This window comes from Colossoma macropomum, unplaced genomic scaffold, assembly GCF_904425465.1.
Source record: "Colossoma macropomum unplaced genomic scaffold, Colossoma_macropomum, whole genome shotgun sequence".
In the NCBI taxonomy this organism is placed as follows: domain Eukaryota; kingdom Metazoa; phylum Chordata; class Actinopteri; order Characiformes; family Serrasalmidae; genus Colossoma; species Colossoma macropomum.
In genome coordinates this window covers 34,485,201-34,505,037 of record NW_023494787.1, presented here as the reverse complement: position 1 = coordinate 34,505,037, position 19,837 = coordinate 34,485,201, and the positions used below count along the sequence as shown (strand labels likewise).

Sequence of the window (19,837 nt, the reverse complement as noted above, 5' to 3'; positions counted from 1 at the left end):
ATGGAAAATGTGCTGCAGATGGTTCTTTATAGAACCTTTTCAAAAATGGTTCTGTATGGTACCCAAAAGGGTTCTTCTATTGTTACACTCTTGAAAAAGATATTTCTTTTAAAGGGTTCTTTAGTAAAGAAAATGGTTCTGTATAGAACCATGAGCATTTATATAACCCTATGTATGATTAAAAGTTTATTTGCATCATGAAGGGATTCTTCAGAATGTGCTGTAGAGGGTTCTATATAGAACCTTTTTTCAAATTCCATCGATCTTAAGAAACCTTTCATGATGCTTTACTCATGCAAAGGCTTCTTTGTGTTCATGGTTCTATGTAGAACCACTTTCTTTAGTAAAGAACCGTTAAAGCACCATCTTTTTAAAGAGTGTACTTAACACAACATGTTTTCCTTAGCCCAGAACTACATCTATTGCTGTGGACAGCCACCCACTGCAAATAAGAGTGTGTGAATGTAAGGGAAAAATCAAGTCAAGTCAAAGTTTATTTATATAGCGCTTTTTACAACAGGCGTTGTCACAAAGCAACTTTACATAAAAATCCAGGTCCAAGCCCCTATGAGCAACTCAATGGCAATAGTGAGTGCGTTTACATACACTCAATAATCCGATAACTGCAGAAAATAAGATTTTGTCAGTAATCTGATCAACGTGTTTACATACACTTGAGTAATCAGATAATGGGAACTTCGGGTCTACATGAGTCGGGCAGTAATCAGATTTCTGCTTTGCAACCAGCCAATAAACTCGTAGAAGAAGATTTGACATTTTTTTAAAACATTGCGCCACTTTACCTGATGATATGAACATACATCATCTAAAAGGTGAAGAATATTTAAATCCTTAATGTCATCAAGCATGTAGTTGGTTTCAGCAACGCTCCAAAAGTATTTTGCTGCCATCTTGCAGCAATGCTGCTTGCTTATTTCTGGTACTGCGGTCTGTTTTTGCACAGGTGCAGACAGAGAACTCAGAAAGAAATCCGAGTAAGAGTTTATATGCACTGAGAAATCAGATTACTGAGCTAAAATCCAGCTTTCTTTACCAGATATTTTATTTGGATTTCTAGACCTTTCTCCGATTTAAGAAATCTGAGTATGTTGTTTACATGATCATTTGAATAATCATATAACTGCAGAAACCCGATTATGATCGGATTATTGATTGCAGGTAACAACACTCGGTGGCAAGGAAAAACTCCCTAAGAGCAAGGGGAAGAAACCTTGAGACCTCTCGTTGACACCAGATAGCAAAACAGTAACACAAGAGCAATATGAACAGAAAATAAGGTTTTACCATTAGTTTAAAATATTAAAATACAGAAATGGGAAAAAGCAATGGCTATGATTAAATGGTCTGAGTCGGTGCAGCAGTATCATCAGGAGGGTCTGTGACATGCAAGTGAGGTTTGCACAGTGTTGTACAGCAGACAGCTCCATGTTGGTCAAACTGGTCCAGAGGGTGGGCGAGCAGCGGGCACCCGATCGAGGAAGATGAAGCAACAGCATCAGACTGCACAGGATGGGCAATTGTTTAGCTCGGCAAAGAAATACACAGACAGTTCTGTTAAGAGTGACTAATTACTGTATGCAGTGTTAGCAGAGTGCAGCAGAGACTCCAGCAGGTCTAGCTATTATAGCCTAACTAAAAGGAAAAGCCAGAAGGTAACAAAGACATGAGGGCTCCCTGAGATGTTAGCGCCCCTTTGCTCCACCGTCAACAAACTTTAGTGAATATGTGAAAGCAGCGAGACGACAGCACCAACGCTCACAAGTTACCATAATACTCTCATGTCCATGATACCCCAGATCTGCACCTTTTTGGGTAATGGGAAAAACTAATTACCAAAGGCTCGACTAAACAAGTAGGTTTTTGGCCTAGACTTGAAGACTGAGGTGTCTGAGTCCAAGTATCCTCTAAGCCCTTGTTCAAGATATCTAATTTGGTAGGTTCAGACAGACAGCAGATAGAAGCTGAGAGATCTGGGAGGTTTCTGATAAAGCTACTAGCTGTGGAGGATAGCGTGGTGATTAACAAATATTATGACTAAAGTAAATCTCATATAAGATTACGACTGCAGTGCTCTGGGGGAGAATGGATAAATGATCTGTGTTGACAAAGGTCAAAATTAAGTCACGGCTGCAATAATGAGTGGGCCCCTTTATATTTTGCGTGAAACCAGCAGTCTAAAATAGATACAAATGTCTTACTTAGTGGATCCTTTGGTTTGTCAAGGTGGACATTAAAATCTCTGACAATTATTACTTTATTCGAGAGTGTATTAAACTTGATAGACAAATTGCTGTAAGAACTAAAAATACAGCTCTGGTGGCCAGTAGATTATAATTGATGAAAAAGAATTGTTTTTTGTTCCTGGATCACTTATATTAAGAAAAAGAATTTCAAAAGAAGAGAACCTGCTTGCTGGTTCATGCCTAAAGCTTTTGTATAAAGATTGCTATACCTCCATCCCAGCTGCTTAAATGAGGTCTATGTACAACTGTTCAGAGCAAAGTATTCATCAGGTCTAATTCATGTCTCTGTGAGGCACAGAGCGTTAAAATCATGATTAGTAATAAGTTCATTTACAACGATGGCCTTAGATGTAGGATATTTTATGTTAAGTTTTAGACCAAAGGTGCCGTCATTGCAAACTGGTTTAAGTGGTCTGATATTGATTAGGCTATTAACTATTTAATCACAATCTATAGCAGTGTTTTTGAGCTGTCTTGTGGGCCACAAATAATTATGGACATCTCTGTCAAAAATAATATGAATAAAAAATAAATGAATAAAAACCTTAAAATACTATAAAACTTATTACTTATGGATATATGTGGATATACACGCAAAGCTCTCAAATGACCTATTTAACCTACTCTTCAGTATCAATCATGATCAAACTGTAGCGCCTGTTAAATAATCGGTAGCGGAGAAAACAACTGCCCAATTAATTACGAGCCATGATAGCTTTGTGGTCTGAAGCTGAGAGCAGCTTGCTGTTATGTGGGGGTGGATATTCTCCAAAATCCGGCACAAAGGCAGCAAAGATCCGTCGCCATGCCTGTGTTAGTAAGCTGCTTAGCCACATATCTACTAAATATATAACATAAATGGAACTACGTAAATAATACTGCATTCATAATTTACAATTGTCTACAAGAGTGGAAATATTGGGACTAGTAAGTGAGTCTATTTCCTGGTGGCGAAGTTCGTTTGTCACGTGACTTTTTAAAACCAATCAGAGGACGGATGACGTTGCAAGCAAATTCTTTGTTCTGGATACTTCCTTGAAGATGACAATAGATTACTCTGTAATGTTATGGATTAACTCTCATCCTGCTGGTAATCTTCGTCTTTTAACGGCAATACATTTGTTCGATGACCACAGACTTTTAAATTTTGTTCAAATCCGTGCGTTCACTGCGCCGCTTAGTTGTGTGAATATCACATGACTTTTCCCTCCCCCCTACTCCGGTCTAATGAATGGGGAAGAAGGAGTCGGACATGTTTGAAGGAAATATGTTGAATAAAGAAACGTGGCCGAAGACAAGAAGAGAAAGGGGAATATTTCGAGCATGAGGATTTCAACGCCATCTTAACTTTTTTGCGTTTTATTCAGTCTCAATAGAGGTATAGACTGTTGAGCTTGTTTTTAGGTTTATAAGGGACATTTTTAGGGGACATGATTTTGCTTTTTAATCAGTGATATGCTAAAAAGATGTAGTGATTGTGTGTATGTTCTGTTTAGGTTAGTTAAGCTAAGATACATTTCATAATTTAATGAAATTGAGTAACTTGAGTTTCGTTTAATTAGGTGACATTGTTACAATTCTATAACTTTGGTAGTGGGGGGTGGGTAGCACTAGTTACTCAAGAAAGTTTCAAATCGAATCCCAGTACATTTATTAAGAAAACTCATCTTTAAATCTGTTTTTAAGCAGGTCGATTGACCTGTGATGTTTTAGTATTGTTAAAGGTCCCTTAATTGTATGTAGCCTCGTATTTTGGATTAGGCCTGCTGTACAGATAACGTTGAGTAATCCTGTAGATTCATCGTGCATTTTTGATCAACCTTAATCTTTTAGAAATATTTTATGAATAACGTTACTGGAGTAAAGTACGATTATTTTATTTGTTGGCCTTGTAGACTGGGTGAATCATCATACTACTTTGAAAAGACAACAATTTTTTCTTCGATTCGTCGTCTTTAACGTTTAATATGTCTCTTTTCAATTACATTTGACTTGCTACGTTTTAGACGGGAAAACAATTCAGGCGCCGAAGCTGCTGCGTCATTGTATAGCAGACGTGTTCATAGGCCGTATCTCACGGGAGAACGGCGAGAACGCAGGGCTAAAAGCAAAAAATAACATGGAATCATTGTTTGATAACGTTTACGTGTTTTGTCGAGGTGGGGACAGTGACATGGTGACTTAAAATGGTACGACTATATGTCGATTTACCACTTTTGTCTTATTGCATAGTACAAAACTAAGTTGTTCATGTGTTCATTTTAATCTCATTGTGTTCTAAAATGGCGACTTTGTCGAGGTGGAACTGTTTGCCCGCGCACTAAAGCATCAAGGAGAACCTTGAGAGCATGTTGCCTTTGTCTGATACGCGTGACTAGTTCATTGAGCCAATCGCGCAGCTCGAACCCACCCCGGATAATCGCGCATGAATTTTTGTGACCAATCAGCAGTCTATGTGCCACACGTTGACGTAACCGAAATGCAGCTCATATATATATTGTGTGTGTGTGTGTGTGTGTGTGTGTGTGTGTGTGTAAATAAATGTGTGTATGTATATGTCAACCGAAGAAAAGCGGAACAGGTAACTAATAACATTTTTTGCTATGTCCTGGTTATTTGAGGCATAGGATGTTTTGACGAAAGACGGTGTAATTTAGTCTGACTTCGTAATCTGAAATGCGTACTTTAACGTTTAGGATTATCGAGGCGTGGTCTGCGTGATTGACGACCAAAATGGCGTATAGAAAGAGCGTAGGCGTGCGCGGGTAGAGTTACATTAGCCAATGGAAATGTCAGATGGTTTATAAAGAGTCGGGCGGAGGCTTTGCGTCGCCATTTCAGTGTAGCTGTGAGTAGGAGAATAAAGGAAGTCAGAGGAGTGAGGTCGGGAGGATCGGCGGTTTGAAGAGAACCGGTCTCCAAACAGAATCCGGATCCATCCTTATGGAGACGGCCATAAACCAGCTCTTTGACAGGTACTGACTGGATCCATTGACGCTGAATTTGCCGTCAGAACGAATATTGTTACTGGCGAATTGTCACAGTTCCCGAGTTTCGTTTTTTCGTTGTAGTCTTACCGGCAACCTTTCTTCAGCGCCGCTGTTGGGACTTTTACATGTTGCAGGGTTATTTGATTTTGCGCCTTTCTCAACTTCTTTGTTTACATCTGTATGAGATTTTGCAGTATCTATACTGTTTTTAACTCTCCGACCTATTACTGCGCAGGCGCTTTAATAAGTTGCTTGCTAATTGTACTTCCTGGCTTCCAGATAGGTTAACTTCATTTGAAATAAACGGAATATTTATATAACGTACCTTTTCTGTTTCGTTTTGTGATGTCAAGGTTGTGTCGTGTTCAAATTAAAGTAGGAGGTAGGTGGTAACGTGGAGCGCTCTAACTAACTACATAAGGGACTGCGTCTTCTTGGCGTTGGGTTCTTCTGGCTGGTCTAGGCTAGCCAGCCAGCTAGCAACTAGCTATCTATCTACCTTCTGCCCTCTGGCCAATGTTGTCTTGAAATTCTGAATCAGTCCATTTTATAGACATGTAATTCATTTTAATAGACAGTGACGTAAACTAGATGTAAACTTGAATTGCAGTTTGAGTTTTGTGAAATGTGAACTACCTATTATTATAGCTAGCTAGCTTAGCTTAGTTCTTGGCGCTAGCAGTTGGGGTGCGATCCAACCCGGATGTGATTATGATGCTAAGCTAGGTAGTTAGCTGTTTGTGTGTTGTATATAGCTGCTTCAGTAAAGCCTTTTCAGTAAAAGCATCATGTGTCTTTCTGTCTTGAGAAGCGGGAGAACTGGAAATATCTCTGAAATGGCCGTTGGTAGCTAACTAAGCTAGTAAGTGTCGAAGTACTCTAAATAGCTAGCTAGGTTAGCTAGTTTAATAATTCACTGTTATGTTCCAAATCCTGTCTTGGCTTTTTTTGGTCAAGTGCTGTACATTAATTTAAAACGAGTTTATTAGTTTTGTAGAAAAAGCTACTTTGTCTTACTACATTAAACTTTTTTTTAACTGGTTGTCTGATTTGTTTATACAAATTTTTATAGATTTTGTGTAAATTTTGTATACCCCTACTTAAATCGTTTTTCACAATAAAGTGTATTTCCAGTGTCAATTGTGTGTACCTTTGTATTATTCAATAAGTTGTATACATTTACATACACATTTCATTATACAAAGTGAGTTAGATTTCAGAATTAAAGAGACCAGAAAGTGCTACAGAATTTTCTTGAAAAATATTGGGCTTTGGCTGAACATGGATTATAGTACAGAAATATCAAGTAATGTAGGTATTTGACTTCAGGGAAGGTGGGGTACACTGGTAATCTCTGCATAGTTTTGATTTGCTCTGGGACCAGTGTATAAACCATGAACTAGATGGGTGTGTGTGGGGGGGTGTTGAAGTATTTGTAGAACACAAAGGATTATAATATCAGTTCTCATCTAATTTATGGGCAGCAGGTTTGAATAACATTAAAAAAACATTCTGAATGATGCAGCTCTCATGGAAAAAGCTGTGCTGTTCAAGGATAGCCTGACACCTATTCAGGTAAGTTTTAATTAGGTACAGATTGTATAGATGTAATTTAGGGGTGAGGGGAAATGTAATCATGTTTTATCTTAAGTTTGGGGCCTTTTCAAAAATGCACTCATGCTTGTGGGCTCATTCTATTCTAGTAGCTTTAGGCTTTATGGAAATGACAGCTGGTAAAGAGTTATTTTTTGTTGCCGTTAAGTTTTGTTACCAAGTAACAAAGTGATGCAGGAAATAGAATGTATGCGTGGGGATTTTACCTTTTAACTCATAAATGTTGATGACGTGGAAGTGAAATACAGTTGTACAATAATGCAAAGGTGCAAATTATATATTTCTTAATATAGTAATTGCTGAATAAAATGCCTTTCTTAACAAGCCTTGTCTGTAGAATAACTGTTGTCCATAGTTTTGGTGACTTGAGCGACGCAGTCCAGTGACTACTATGAATTTTCTGTGCAGAGTCCAGAATAGACTATTGAAGATGGATGTTTCCCCCCGGAAACACTTTTCTGGCATGTTGTAGCTTCTCATGTTTGGGAATAAAAATGCATCTCATTATAGTTATTTATGTTTCTTACTTTTCTCACTCTTACATCACATTTCCTGTGCTTTCATAGCAACCTTTCTTCATTTAAATTATCTTTAATTAATCTGTATTTCTTGCTTTTTGTTGCAGCTCTATTGGTGGGGGGGGCATGGGTGCCCAGGGAGTGACAATGATGGAGCAGCCCATGTCTGGCCCTGGCAAGCGCATCCGCAAGCCATCGCTGTTGTATGAAGGTTTTGAGGGTCCTGTGCTCCCGCAAGTTCCCCCCACTGGACCCCCTAAGCCTCCAACACGGGATCCCAGCCGGCAGGGTAGGATGACAAACCAGCTGCAATTCCTCCAGAAATCAGTCATGAAGCCTCTCTGGAGGCATCACTTTGCCTGGCCTTTCCATGAGCCTGTGGATGCTGTAAAGCTCAACTTGCCTGTGAGTAATTTTAGTACTGTTCTGGATAATACTTAAGGGAAAAAAAAGACATCATTTAATGAGCAATAAATGAGACAAGCACTTTAGGTAGCTGATATTGATCTCACTAAAGCTTTTTTGTGCAGTCCCATTTCTAAACGCTGTGCAGAATGTAAATAAAAATACAATGGAATGATATGCAAATTATGTAAACCATATTTGTAATTGAAACTACAACAAAGACAACAAATCAAATGTTGAAACTGAGAAATTGTAATTTTTTTTTTTAAATGCCCATTTTTAATATTTTTGGAATGTGGTGCTGGCATCAAATTCAAAATGGGCATATATTTAAAAAAAAAAAAGTTGTCTTCATACTATTTTCAATGAAATATAGGGTTTAAATGATCTGCACATAATTGCATTTTGTTTTTATTTACATTTTTCACGGCGTCCCAACTTTTTTGGAAATGGGGTTGTAGAAAATTCATCAAATATTATCCCAGATTATACTTTACCTCTGACAAAGAAACTGGGAAACGTTATGGTGTATTAGTTGCGTTTAAGCAATACATGTTGCTTTGACATGGCTTCAGCGCTGAGTTCTTAGAGGAAATTTCACAATTTTGAGTCCAAGTTATTCCAGTTGTATGTTACTCTTTTGACATGATTTTACTAATTTAAACAACAAGTCTGAGTTTTCTTCTGAGTTTTCTCTTTTTACATTTATTCTGCCCCAGGACTATCACAAGATCATCAAACAGCCAATGGATATGGGCACCATTAAGAAAAGACTCGAAAACAACTACTACCGCACTGCTTCTGAGTGTCTACAAGACTTCAATACCATGTTTACAAATTGCTACATATATAATAAGGTAAAGCATATTTGTAAATTGTGGTAAAGGTGTAGTGTAAACCATAAACAAATGTAAGAGGTTGTAGTTTCAGTAGATTGGATTGATACATTGAAGGCATTTCAGAATTATCTCAATTTTATGAATGGCTGTCCTCAGATTTGACCTTGGTGTATTTGTAGTGCTTTGCACACATAATTATAGCATACACTTGAAATACACTTGAAATAGGATCGAGTTCAATGGCTCAGTGTGGCTTGATTTTAAAATTATGGTGCAAAACAAGATAGTGTGTGTTTGAGTCATCTGTTCATTTATCAACTGTGCTTTACCAAATACTGATTTTGAGTCAATGATAATTGTCACCTAGCCAACAGATGACATAGTTTTGATGGCTCAGTCACTGGAAAAGGCCTTCTTACAGAAGGTAGCACAGATGCCTCAGGAGGAGGAGGAACTGCCCCCACCTATCCCACGAGTCAAACACGGGAAACCTGGCAAAGGCCGCAAAGCCATATGTAAGCACTAATTTCATTAACACCAACTTTTGTGCTTTTTGAGAAAAGTTTTTATTAATAATTTAAAAAAATGTGCTCTTTGACCATTTCTCCTTTTTTCTCTTTTCTCTTTTTCCAGTCTCAGGTGGGATAACGACAGCGCACCAGATTCCTGCTGTGTCTTCAGTGTCTCAGTCTGCATACTCTCCCCCCATGCCGGACACTCCGGACTCACTCCTGTCCACCCCACCACAGACATTGCTGGCTAAGAGTCTGCACCCCACTGCCCACAGTGCTCCAACAATGTCGGGCCTACCCCCTACCCAGCCCACTGCAAAGGTAAACAGTTCAAGGCATGGGCATTAAAAATGTCTGCCATGACACAGCAGAACAGATCAGTAAGACTTATTGAGTCTGCTGTCAGCTAGCTAATAAACTAGAGTTTTTGACCATGTCATCCAGAGCATCAGACCATGTCAATATCCTGAGTTTAAACCTACCAAGGTGAGCTTTGTTAATTAACCCTAGTTCAGTTCCATACATTGCTCAGCATTTTATCTTTTGTTTTATCTTCTCTTAGAAAAAGGGAGTCAAGCGCAAAGCTGACACCACAACTCCGACAACTATGGCTTTTCCTCTCACCATTGGTGTTGGGGGTATGGGCCTAGGGATGGGCAGTGGAGACGACTCCCCACTCACCCTTTCTGCCCTTGGTGTCAACCCCAGCCATGGCATAAGCCTTGGTGTGGGCCGTGGTGGAGGTCTGATTGGAGGGAAAGTCACAGCACGACGAGGAGGCAGTGGTCGGCCCATCAAGCCACCCCGGAAAGACCTGCCAGATTCACAGCATCAACACCAGCAGGTGCGACGGGTGAAGCTTAGCCAGCAGCTGCGCTACTGCAGTGGAATTCTCAAAGAGCTACTGTCAAAGAAGCACGCAGCATATGCCTGGCCTTTCTACAAGCCCGTAGATGCATCATCACTGGGGCTACATGACTACCATGACATTATCAAGAATCCAATGGACCTCAGCACTATTAAGGTGCTTATTATAGTGTTATGTGTTAGTTTTTATCTCCCACAGTCAATAATACTTATGTTGTATTGTGTGCTAGTAACCCTAATTGAAATCCAACCTGTTACTCTGCAGAGTAAAATGGATCGACGGGAGTACAGGGAAGCATTACAGTTTGCAGCTGACATCCGACTCATGTTTTCCAACTGTTACAAGTACAATCCTCCTGACCATGACGTGGTAGCTATGGCCAGAAAACTACAAGTAAAATGCATTTTCAGTTTGCACTTGAATATGGGGCTCTACAAGATTTTTTTTTTTTAAACAAGAATGTAATAATTTTTTTGGAAGAGACGATCTTCAATATTACAAAGCTTTTGCAGCTGAATATTCTTTTCTTACTTCTATCCCAGGACGTTTTTGAGTTCCGTTTTGCCAAAATGCCTGATGAGCCTCTGGATTCCCTCCCACCTGCATCTTTGAATGATGGATTGGGCGGTCACTCCTCATCCTCCTCCTCCTCCTCCTCCTCATCTTCGTCGTCGGAGAGTGAAGTGAGCAGTGAGAGTGAGAGCGAGAGCACCCCCAGTTCAGACAGTGAGGAGGAACGAGCACACCGTTTAGCACAGCTTCAGGAGCAGGTTTGTACATAGGCAGTAACTGGGATTTACTGAGCATGTGTAGCAGTATACACACACTCACTCATGAGATGTTTTCACATATAATGTAAGGATTTAAGTATCTTTTCAGTATTTAAGGTATCTCATGATACACTATATGTACATCTGACCATCACACTAATATGAACTTGTTGGACATACCATTGCAAAACCATGGGTATTAATATGGCGTTCCCAGACAGATAATGAAGTGTAATTCATCACTCCAGTATGTACACTAAATGTTCTCCTGCTTTTGCTGCAGTAACAGCTTCTTTTCCTCTGGGAAGGCTCTACACTAGATGTTGGAACATTGCTGTGAGGCTTTAATTGAATTTAGCTACAAGAGCATTGGGTCAGTGGGTGAGGTCAGGCACTGATGGTGGATGATTAGTTCTGGATCACAAATTTCACTCCAACTAAGGCCTGGGCAATATCTACAATAATTAGCATGATATTTTCTAGTTTAAAAAATTGCAGTTATCGATAACATCCTTCCCCACTTCTGCCCCAAAAAAAATACACGTGCGTCCGCAGCTTTGCCCTACTTTCTTTTGTATTTTAGTCTGTTTTTTTTTTTTTAATATTAACTATTTTATAATAAATGTTACGTATAAATATTATAATGTCATTATAATAAATGTTACATGCAGGCAAGCTGAAGTTCCAAAGCACATCGGCATTTATTTCAGGTCCACTCATAAAGTAAATCAAGGGGAAGCCATGTGTCTCTTTCTCTCTGTGTGTGTGTGTGTGTGTGTGTGTGTGTGCGCGCGCGCGGGCATGTATGTACGTGTCTGAGAGAGAGAGAGAGAGAGAGAGAGAGAGAGAGAGAGAGACTACTGATGCGTGAGCATGTTTTAAACATGAAGCCCAGTTTCCCAATATATTTTTCAAGCTGTTTAGTGGTAAATTAGTCCTTTCTGATTATCGCTTTCTACATATTGGCATTGGGTTACATGTTCATCAGTGATATTAGGGGTGGGGGGGGGGAGAGAATCAGTTCTTAGATGCATCGTGATGCGGATGTGGACGATTCTGAATCAATTCACAAATGTCAAATCGTTTTTCTAAATTTTAATTGATAACGTAATGTTGATGGAATGCAAAAGGCGTAACTTTGCAAAGTGCGGAAGTGCAGTGCAGTGTCCTTTTAACAAAAATCAAACTTCCTTGGGATCCACAACATTTTTAGTCCGTACATGTGTCTCAGTACGTGCTAATGTCCTAGTGTAGGTTAAAAATATAATACAAACAAAAAGGCAGACTTATTCTGCTCTGGTTTAAGCTTTAGCTCAGCTGCAGCCACTTTTATTGCTATTTATTATTTTTTTTAGTGTTTTGGCAGTTTCTCGTTGCAGATTAAATGTATCAGGAAACTAGCTGGGGTGCTTATAAATGCAAATAAGTCTATTCGTCTTCAAATTATTGATGTTCGTCTTAAATCTTTCTCTTTGCTTTTTCATTAGCTACGAGCTAGGTGAACTAGCAGTTATAGACTACATTAATTCCAACGTTTAAGATCATTTATTGTTAAAACTGTGTTTGAACGATCAGCAGAGCTTTATTTTACTGCAAAGGAGGATTATTTTATTTTTATCTAGAAATCTAATTCTGATGTGGAGCCGCGACAGGCCAGGAAAAAGAGCCACAGGTTGCCGACCCTTGAGCTAGCATATGGAAGCACTTTGCCTTCTATGTAGTTGAGGGGGAAAACCATATTACATGTTTCCACCCATTTTCCCCCCAGTTGTAGTTGCTGCCAACCAGAGGACCATCAATAAGGCGATGTCAAAGCTTCCACCCAACTTGTGGAACTACAAACTCTACCGAACTTTTATTGCCAAGGATTTGCATCCGTACTCATTCTTTGAGAACCAGAGCTTTCGCGCTATGTTGGCCGCTTTGGAGCATACACCGTCCCGTCTCGAAGATATTTACTGACACAGCGACCCCCACTCTCTAAAACAAGAGCAAAAACGAAATTATGGAATCACTGAAGAAAACGGATAGAATAGCTGTAACATGCTGCATGGACACCCATTGCCACAGGATCTTATTTCACCGTAGCGGCACGTTTTATCACAGATGAATGGCGGCGTCTCGTGCTCCAAACAAGAGCAGTGAATATTGGAAATATTGGAAGTAAATGCATTATGGACTGTTACAGATACTTTGCTTTAAAAGTTCCAAGTTGTCACACAGTATGCAAAAAAAAAGTTCTGTATAGCAAAAAGATGCAAAATGCATCAATAATCGTTTTATAATTGCATCGCATCCCTCTGAATCGTAATCAAATTGTGAGGTGCCTAGAGATTCCCACCCCTAAATGATATCCCATTACATCGCTTTATCATCCCTACTCCAGCTCATCCCAAATTTGTTCTGTGATGCTTCATCTCTCCAGAGAACACAGTTCTGCTGCTCCATAGCCCAGTGCTGGGGGGTTTTTGTACACAACATGATGCCTGCTATTGGGTATGGTGATCTTAGGCTCATACACAGCTGCTCCAGAGCATAGATTTGGCAGTGCTGTTCTATGGCGATTATACAAGCTATGTATGCACTACATCAGCAATTAGCAAAGATAGTTTTCATCATATTGTGTCTTTGTGGCCCATCATGGTGCCTTGCCTCATTTCTTTCACTCGCTGATTCACAATTCCATACAGTTGGCTTTGGGTGTTGACCTTTACTTTTTCCTTCTTAACAGCTGAGGGCAGTACATGAGCAGCTGGCTGCTCTCTCTTCAGACCCCATCATCAAGCCAAAGAAAAAAAAAGAAAAGAAAGACAAGAAAAAAAAGAAGAAGCCAGAGAAGCACAAGCGAAGCAGAGCAGTGGTGGACAATGAGATGGTCATCCGGGCTCCCAAAGCACCAAAAATTACAAAGGCGTCAAAAAGCAAAAGTAACAGCAAGGCAGCAACAGCATCTTCCACGCAAAGCAAGAGAGCACCCAGCAAGAAGAGCAGCAAGAGCAAGTGTGTCTTTTAAAAGCTAGTTAAATATTAGATTTATTAGTTAACTGAGAACTACAAACATAGTTTTTGGTTAAGGCTAAGAATGCACTAATGTAGAATTTCTTGGTCAGTATATAGTACTATACTGATACTAATAGATCTTTTGTGAGAAATATATACTGTGTGTGTGTGTGTGTGTGTGTATATATACATATATGTATATGTGTGTGTATGTGTGTGTGTGTGTGTGTGTGTGTGTGTGTATATATATGTGTGTGTGTGTATGTATGTATGTATGTATGTATTGCTATTGTTGGAAGAAAACCTTGTATCTCTGAAGAACAGGGTAAAAGGTGGCTAACAAAGTATGCAGAGAAACAGATGGACTACAGTCTGTAATTGTAGAACTACAAAGTGCACCTATATAGTAAGTGGAGCTAAAATGGATAATGAGCGTAGAAACAAAGAGGTGGTCATAATGTTATGCCTGATTGGTGTATATGTAAAATACACATGGACACACACTCTCCTGGGCAAAAAAAATGCAAAACACAAGCTTTTATGGTTTTAACAACAAATGATTAAACAAATAGATAAAGTAACTTCATATTAGAGAGCTTGTTCCTTTGATTTCTTTAAATATGTAATTGTGTGTAACTTTTGCAGACAGCCTTTTACAGAAAGAGTATTATTTTTCCACTCAGCATTGATGGCTTCAAAACACTGAAAAACATTGCTGAGCTAGTTTGTGTTTGTGGAACCAAATATTCTCTGTAGGGTTTAAATCTGGACTCTGACCAGGCCAAAAAATATTTAATTGTAAAGCACTCCTCATTGTATGAAAAGTGCACTCTAAATGTTCTACCTGCTGGCACCTTATAGAACTTGTTTGAAAAGCATGATAAGTCATTTAGAAATTTACTTGCTCTTCAGGTCCTCAAAGAAGGCTCAAGCAGCCTCCATCAGCTCTCATGCACTGGCCCTCCCTCCCCACTATGATTCAGAGGAAGAGGAGGAGAGCAGCCCTATGAGCTACGATGAGAAGCGGCAACTTAGCCTGGATATCAACAAACTCCCCGGCGAGAAGCTTGGCCGTGTTGTGCATATCATCCAGTCACGCGAGCCCTCGCTGCGTGACACCAACCCTGAGGAAATTGAAATTGACTTTGAGACACTCAAACCATCCACACTGCGTGAGCTAGAGCGCTATGTTATGACATGTTTACGCAAGAAGCCTCGGAAACCATATGGTAAGACCAGCCCCTTTTCTCCTCCTTTCTTACTCGCAAACTGAAAGATTGCTCACCTCCAAAATTCTGATAAACTGATTAGGCACTTCTTAAATTAGTAAGGAGAATTTGTTATTGCTGACAACCATATAGAAGGGTTATTGAACTGAACAGATGCTTCAGTATCTGCATAAGATTTCACTCATGGCCCATGGATTTCATGGACTCTCTTTATCAGAGGGGGTCCTAATTAATGAAATCAAGTGACCATATGCATAGTGGTGGAAATACCTGCAGACTCTCTGGATATTGAGTTGTGTACTTCTGTCTACAGTCTTTTAAACAGGTTTTGAACTTCCTAAATGCCACGCAGCCCAGTTTTGCTCACTGCTTGCCACTCTCTATATATATATACACACACACACACACACACACACACACACACACACACACACACACACACACATACATACATACACGTGTGTGTGTGTGTGTGTGTGTGTGTATATTTGTGCGTATGGACGGGGGGGTTAATAAAGTACTCTGAACTGAACTAAACCAGTTCGTAATCCTGAGCACTGTTACAGTAAGGAATATTTTACTTACTGCTCAATGTGTATGGTAATCAGAACATCAGTGTGAAAAATTTCTTCTGGTGTGTATTGCAGTTGCAAAGAAAGGTGGTGTGGGCAAGTCCCGTGAGGAACTGGCTCTGGAGAAGAAGAGAGAGTTAGAAAGGAGGCTACAGGATGTTAGCGGCCAGCTTAACTCGACCAAGAAGCCCCCTAAAACCAAAGGTAAAGATTTTCTAGGGTTGAAGTGTGGATTTACAATCATGTTTGAACTGTACTGCCCATGTTGAATATTTGGTAAAGCAAAACTGATCCATTGTTTCTACTCTTGATAGACCACACTAATGTGTGGATCAGTTCTTGTCCATTTGATGGATTGAATTAATAAATAGCCTTACTATGGCTGTCACAATCATGAAATTGTAACTGACAACTAGGTGCCATATGAATAATTGTGATGAACAATTTCAAAGTACACGTCTAAAGTGGTGAAATTAGCGATTAGCTATTTCCCGTCCTATCTGTCTGTACTTAGGTTTGTCGATACATATGTTCAGACTGCAGGCAAGTTGGATTTGTTTCTCAAATCAAATCGTTAAAGACGACTGTCAACACTATTATTTGCAAGTAATCTGATCGCATTTGTGTGTCCAGACATCACCAGCCTATCTGCATGGGTTGCTGTGGTAATGAGGTAGGTATCAGTAACTACGTAGCTATGCTGGTGACATGGATTTCAAAAGAGGATGCAGGAAAGATGGAGGTGCATCATCTCGCCCTCTGAACTCCTCAAAATTCCCTAGCATAAGCATGAATCTTTGGCATTCTTCTTAAAACCCAGCACTTCCATTACTCTGGATTTTACGTCGTTGATTGTCACGTTGTGAGTGACACAAAAGACACTTTGAGATCTGATCTGACCGACCAGAGGGTCCAGACTGGGACGCATCTATAAAAGTCCAATTAGAATTGCGTTTCGAACCACCTCCAAATGTGGTTTGATCTGATTGGCAAAAATTAGATTTCATGTGATATATATTTTTTATTATTATTATTTTTTTTTTGGGGCTGTCTGGACTATTAACAATCAATCCAGATACAATCTGGATATGCAAAGAATCTGATTTGGGCTGGCAGTCTGAACAAAGCCTTAGTAGCTCCCAGCTGACGACAGACACAACTCAACCTCAAATAATCAAACTTTGCTTACTGCTGCCCTCTAAACATGTTATAGCAGAAGCTAGAATGTGTTAAGACAGGAGCGGTAATTTTTAATTGTTTGCAAGACCCATGACGTGTCTTGATGTACCTCATCCAAACTGATGGAAACTCATCCATATTCTGGTTGTTGCAACATAAACATAGGGTTGTGAAAACTAACCGCTAATTTTGGGAAAAGAATTACGATCAGCACAAATAAGTGGGATCAGGCGATCATGTAATAATTGTGATGGGGCTAAGCCTTACACAGTAAATTACCCTTTTGTATAATGTGCTCTCCCTCTCTCCCTCCCTATCGCCGTCCCTGTCTGTGTGTAGTGGAGAAACCCAGTGTGGCAGAACCTCATGCTGTGGCTTCTCGTCTCAGTGACAGCAGTTCCAGCTCGGACTCTTCTTCATCCTCTTCATCCTCATCTTCAGACACTAGTGACTCAGACTCGGGTTGAACATGCAAGTGAAGTGGGCAGAGATGCATTCTCATGTGCACGTTGTCTCAGACAGTCAAAGGAGCCATCGCTCTGTACTGCACTTGACAGAAGTGACTGGGAATGTGGACAGAAGAAAAAAATAGTCAAAAGTTTCAAGAAAGCAAGGTTTTTCTGTCTTATGTGGTTGTGTATGTACGCATTGGATGAAGAATAGAGGCAAAATAATGCCTATGCTGCATAGAGAGGGAAATTCATGAAGAGATGAGACTGTAGGAACGAAGAACAGCATGGTTCCTTCTCTGCTGTAACTTGTTTTTTGTCTGTCTGTATTTACTGTGTATTTGAGCATGTGTGTGTATGTATGCGTGTATACACAAAGCTATAAGTGTGTGTGTGTGTGTGTGTGTGTGTGTGTGTGTGTGGAGATGTATGTATCTGTATATATTGCTATTGTCGGAAGAAAACCTTGTATCTCCAAAATAATAACTTTATAGGAAAAAGAAAAAAAACTATTATCATGAAATTTACATACAATGTCAAGGGCAAATGACAAAAATGGAGATACGTGGTTTTCTTCTGATAGCAGCGATATCTATATAAATTTCTTTTATAAAGAAGAACTTAAAGAATCCCCTAGACGGGAACAAAAAATTGTCTTGAGCAGACTTATTTTGTAAGCTGTTTTTATAAAGAAAAGGGGTGTGGGAGCTATTGTTAGCTTTGTTTTTATGATAGGGTGTGTTTTTGCTTCGAGTTAGAAATTCCATCCTACTTCTGACACGCTCACATTTGTGCCCACATAAAAATTATGGTGATTATTTTGTAGCTTGATGCCCTAGCTTTACATTTGAATAAACCCTTTCATGCCCCAAAAGTATACCTTGTCAATTATCATCTTGTAAGTCTTAAAGCTGGCAGAGCTGAAAGATGGCATTCTTCACCATGGCCTTCCATTTCCTGTAAAATGCCAAGAGCACTAGAATGTAGCTGCCATTTGCCATTTCCTTTGGCTTGTACTGCCTATCATAACTAATGTTAAAACAGTCTTTATTTCTAGAAGACAGTGCTTTTTTATTTGCATGACATTTTATAGGCAAATAAATTGCTTCATATGTCATGAAGATTAATTGCATACATTAAGCGTTCAGCAAAGTTTTTGAAATTGTGCCCATGTAGTCTGTTTATTACATCTGAAGACTTTTAAATGCACGATTACAGAGATCCAGTTCTGTCATTGATTTTATCCTTTTGTAGATCCAGAAGTAAAAAAGGGGGGGGCGGTTACTTCAAGCTGCAAGCATCATCACAAGGGGTAACATCACACACTCCATTTGACAAAGTGCATTAATAAAAAGGGTAAGATGCTCCGTGAGTGATAGGTAGACAGTGTTTCTTAACATTTTGGTTTCACTCTACATCATGATAGATATGTGTAGCTCATAGATTCATTTTTAACACAATCAGCTGGGATGTATGTTGTCACTAGGTGGCAGGAGTGCTCTGCAAATAGGTTTTGCCATGGATAAAGGCATTGGACAGTATAACTTAAAAACTGCAGCTACAAAAATAAGGCAGTAGTCAGACAAGCCAGTGACCTGTTGGACAGGGCTCAGTCTGTTCCCAAAGGTCTACAACAAAATGTAGGTTTTAACTACTTGCTTATGAAGGTCTTTACAATTTGCGGGTGATTTGAATCAAATGTATTAAAACAAGAAAACAATAACCTTTGCAGTCCTGTTACCATTTATGAGTCATTGGAGAGAGAAATCTTTTAAAACAAAAAAGGACAAAATAAAACTCCCCATCAATGTAGTATTTTTTGATATTCAATTTCAAATAGAAATGTGACACTGTCATAATGGATGGATTAGAAGGGATTTCCCGCCAATCACAATTATAACAACACCCTTTAAAGGGAAATTCCACAGATGAAATTAAGATAGAATATATAGACAAAAGTATTGGGACACCTACAGAAGCTTTTATGATGTCCTTTTCTAAATCTATAGGCAGAGTTGGTCCCCCATTACATAGAACAGCTTCCATTCTTCTTGGAAGGCTTTCTACAAGATTTTGGAGTGTGCTTGTGGGAATTTTTGCCCATTCATCCAAAAGAGTATTTGTGAGGTCAGACACTGTTGTTGGACTAAAGGGCATGGCTTGCAATCTCCGTTCTAGTTCGTGTGGGCCAGGCAGGTTCTTCCACAGCAAACCATGCCTTATGGACCTTGCTTTGTGCACTGGGACACAGTCATGCTGAAACAGAAAAGGGCCTTCCCAAAACTGTTCCCGTAAAGTTGGAAGCATACAACTGTCCAAAATGTGTTGGTATCAGACTGATAGACCATAGAACAGATAGAGAGGCGTGATTCGTCACTCCACAGAATACGTTTCCACTGCTCCAGAGTCCAGTGGCAACGTGCTTTACACTACACCATCCAACCATTGGCATTGTGCTTAGTGATATAAGGCCCCCATGCCATGAAGCTCCCAGCACACAGTTTTTATGCAGATGTTAATGCCAGAGAAGGTTTGGAACTCTTCAGTTATTGAGTCATCGTTGGCAAATTTCATGCACCATGTGTCGCAGCACTTGGCAAACCTGCTCTGTAATTTTGCCACTTTGCG

The 19,837-nt window shown here is 39.6% G+C and overlaps 1 protein-coding gene across 3 annotated transcripts; it reads left to right on the top strand.

Annotated features, from left to right (window-relative positions):
* Positions 1 to 3,258: 3,258 nt before the first annotated feature.
* On the top strand, positions 3,259 to 18,343 carry brd2a (bromodomain containing 2a). Of its 3 annotated transcripts, XM_036567072.1 has the most exons (13): positions 4,862 to 5,239; positions 7,494 to 7,791; positions 8,511 to 8,648; positions 8,998 to 9,145; positions 9,264 to 9,463; positions 9,705 to 10,166; positions 10,275 to 10,403; positions 10,553 to 10,780; positions 13,512 to 13,780; positions 14,693 to 15,009; positions 15,657 to 15,785; positions 16,215 to 16,254; positions 17,100 to 17,378. In XM_036567072.1, exons 1-13 carry the CDS (start codon positions 5,208 to 5,210, stop codon positions 17,149 to 17,151), a joined length of 2,442 nt encoding a protein of 813 aa, XP_036422965.1. In that variant the 5' UTR covers positions 4,862 to 5,207; the 3' UTR covers positions 17,152 to 17,378. The 3 variants fall into 3 exon arrangements, with proteins under 3 accessions (XP_036422964.1, XP_036422965.1, XP_036422963.1); XM_036567071.1 differs by lacking the exons at positions 4,862 to 5,239; positions 16,215 to 16,254 and adding an exon at positions 3,259 to 4,845 and having other exon boundaries at positions 17,100 to 18,343; XM_036567070.1 differs by lacking the exon at positions 16,215 to 16,254 and having other exon boundaries at positions 4,863 to 5,239; positions 17,100 to 18,343.
* The last annotated feature ends 1,494 nt before the right edge of the window (positions 18,344 to 19,837 follow it).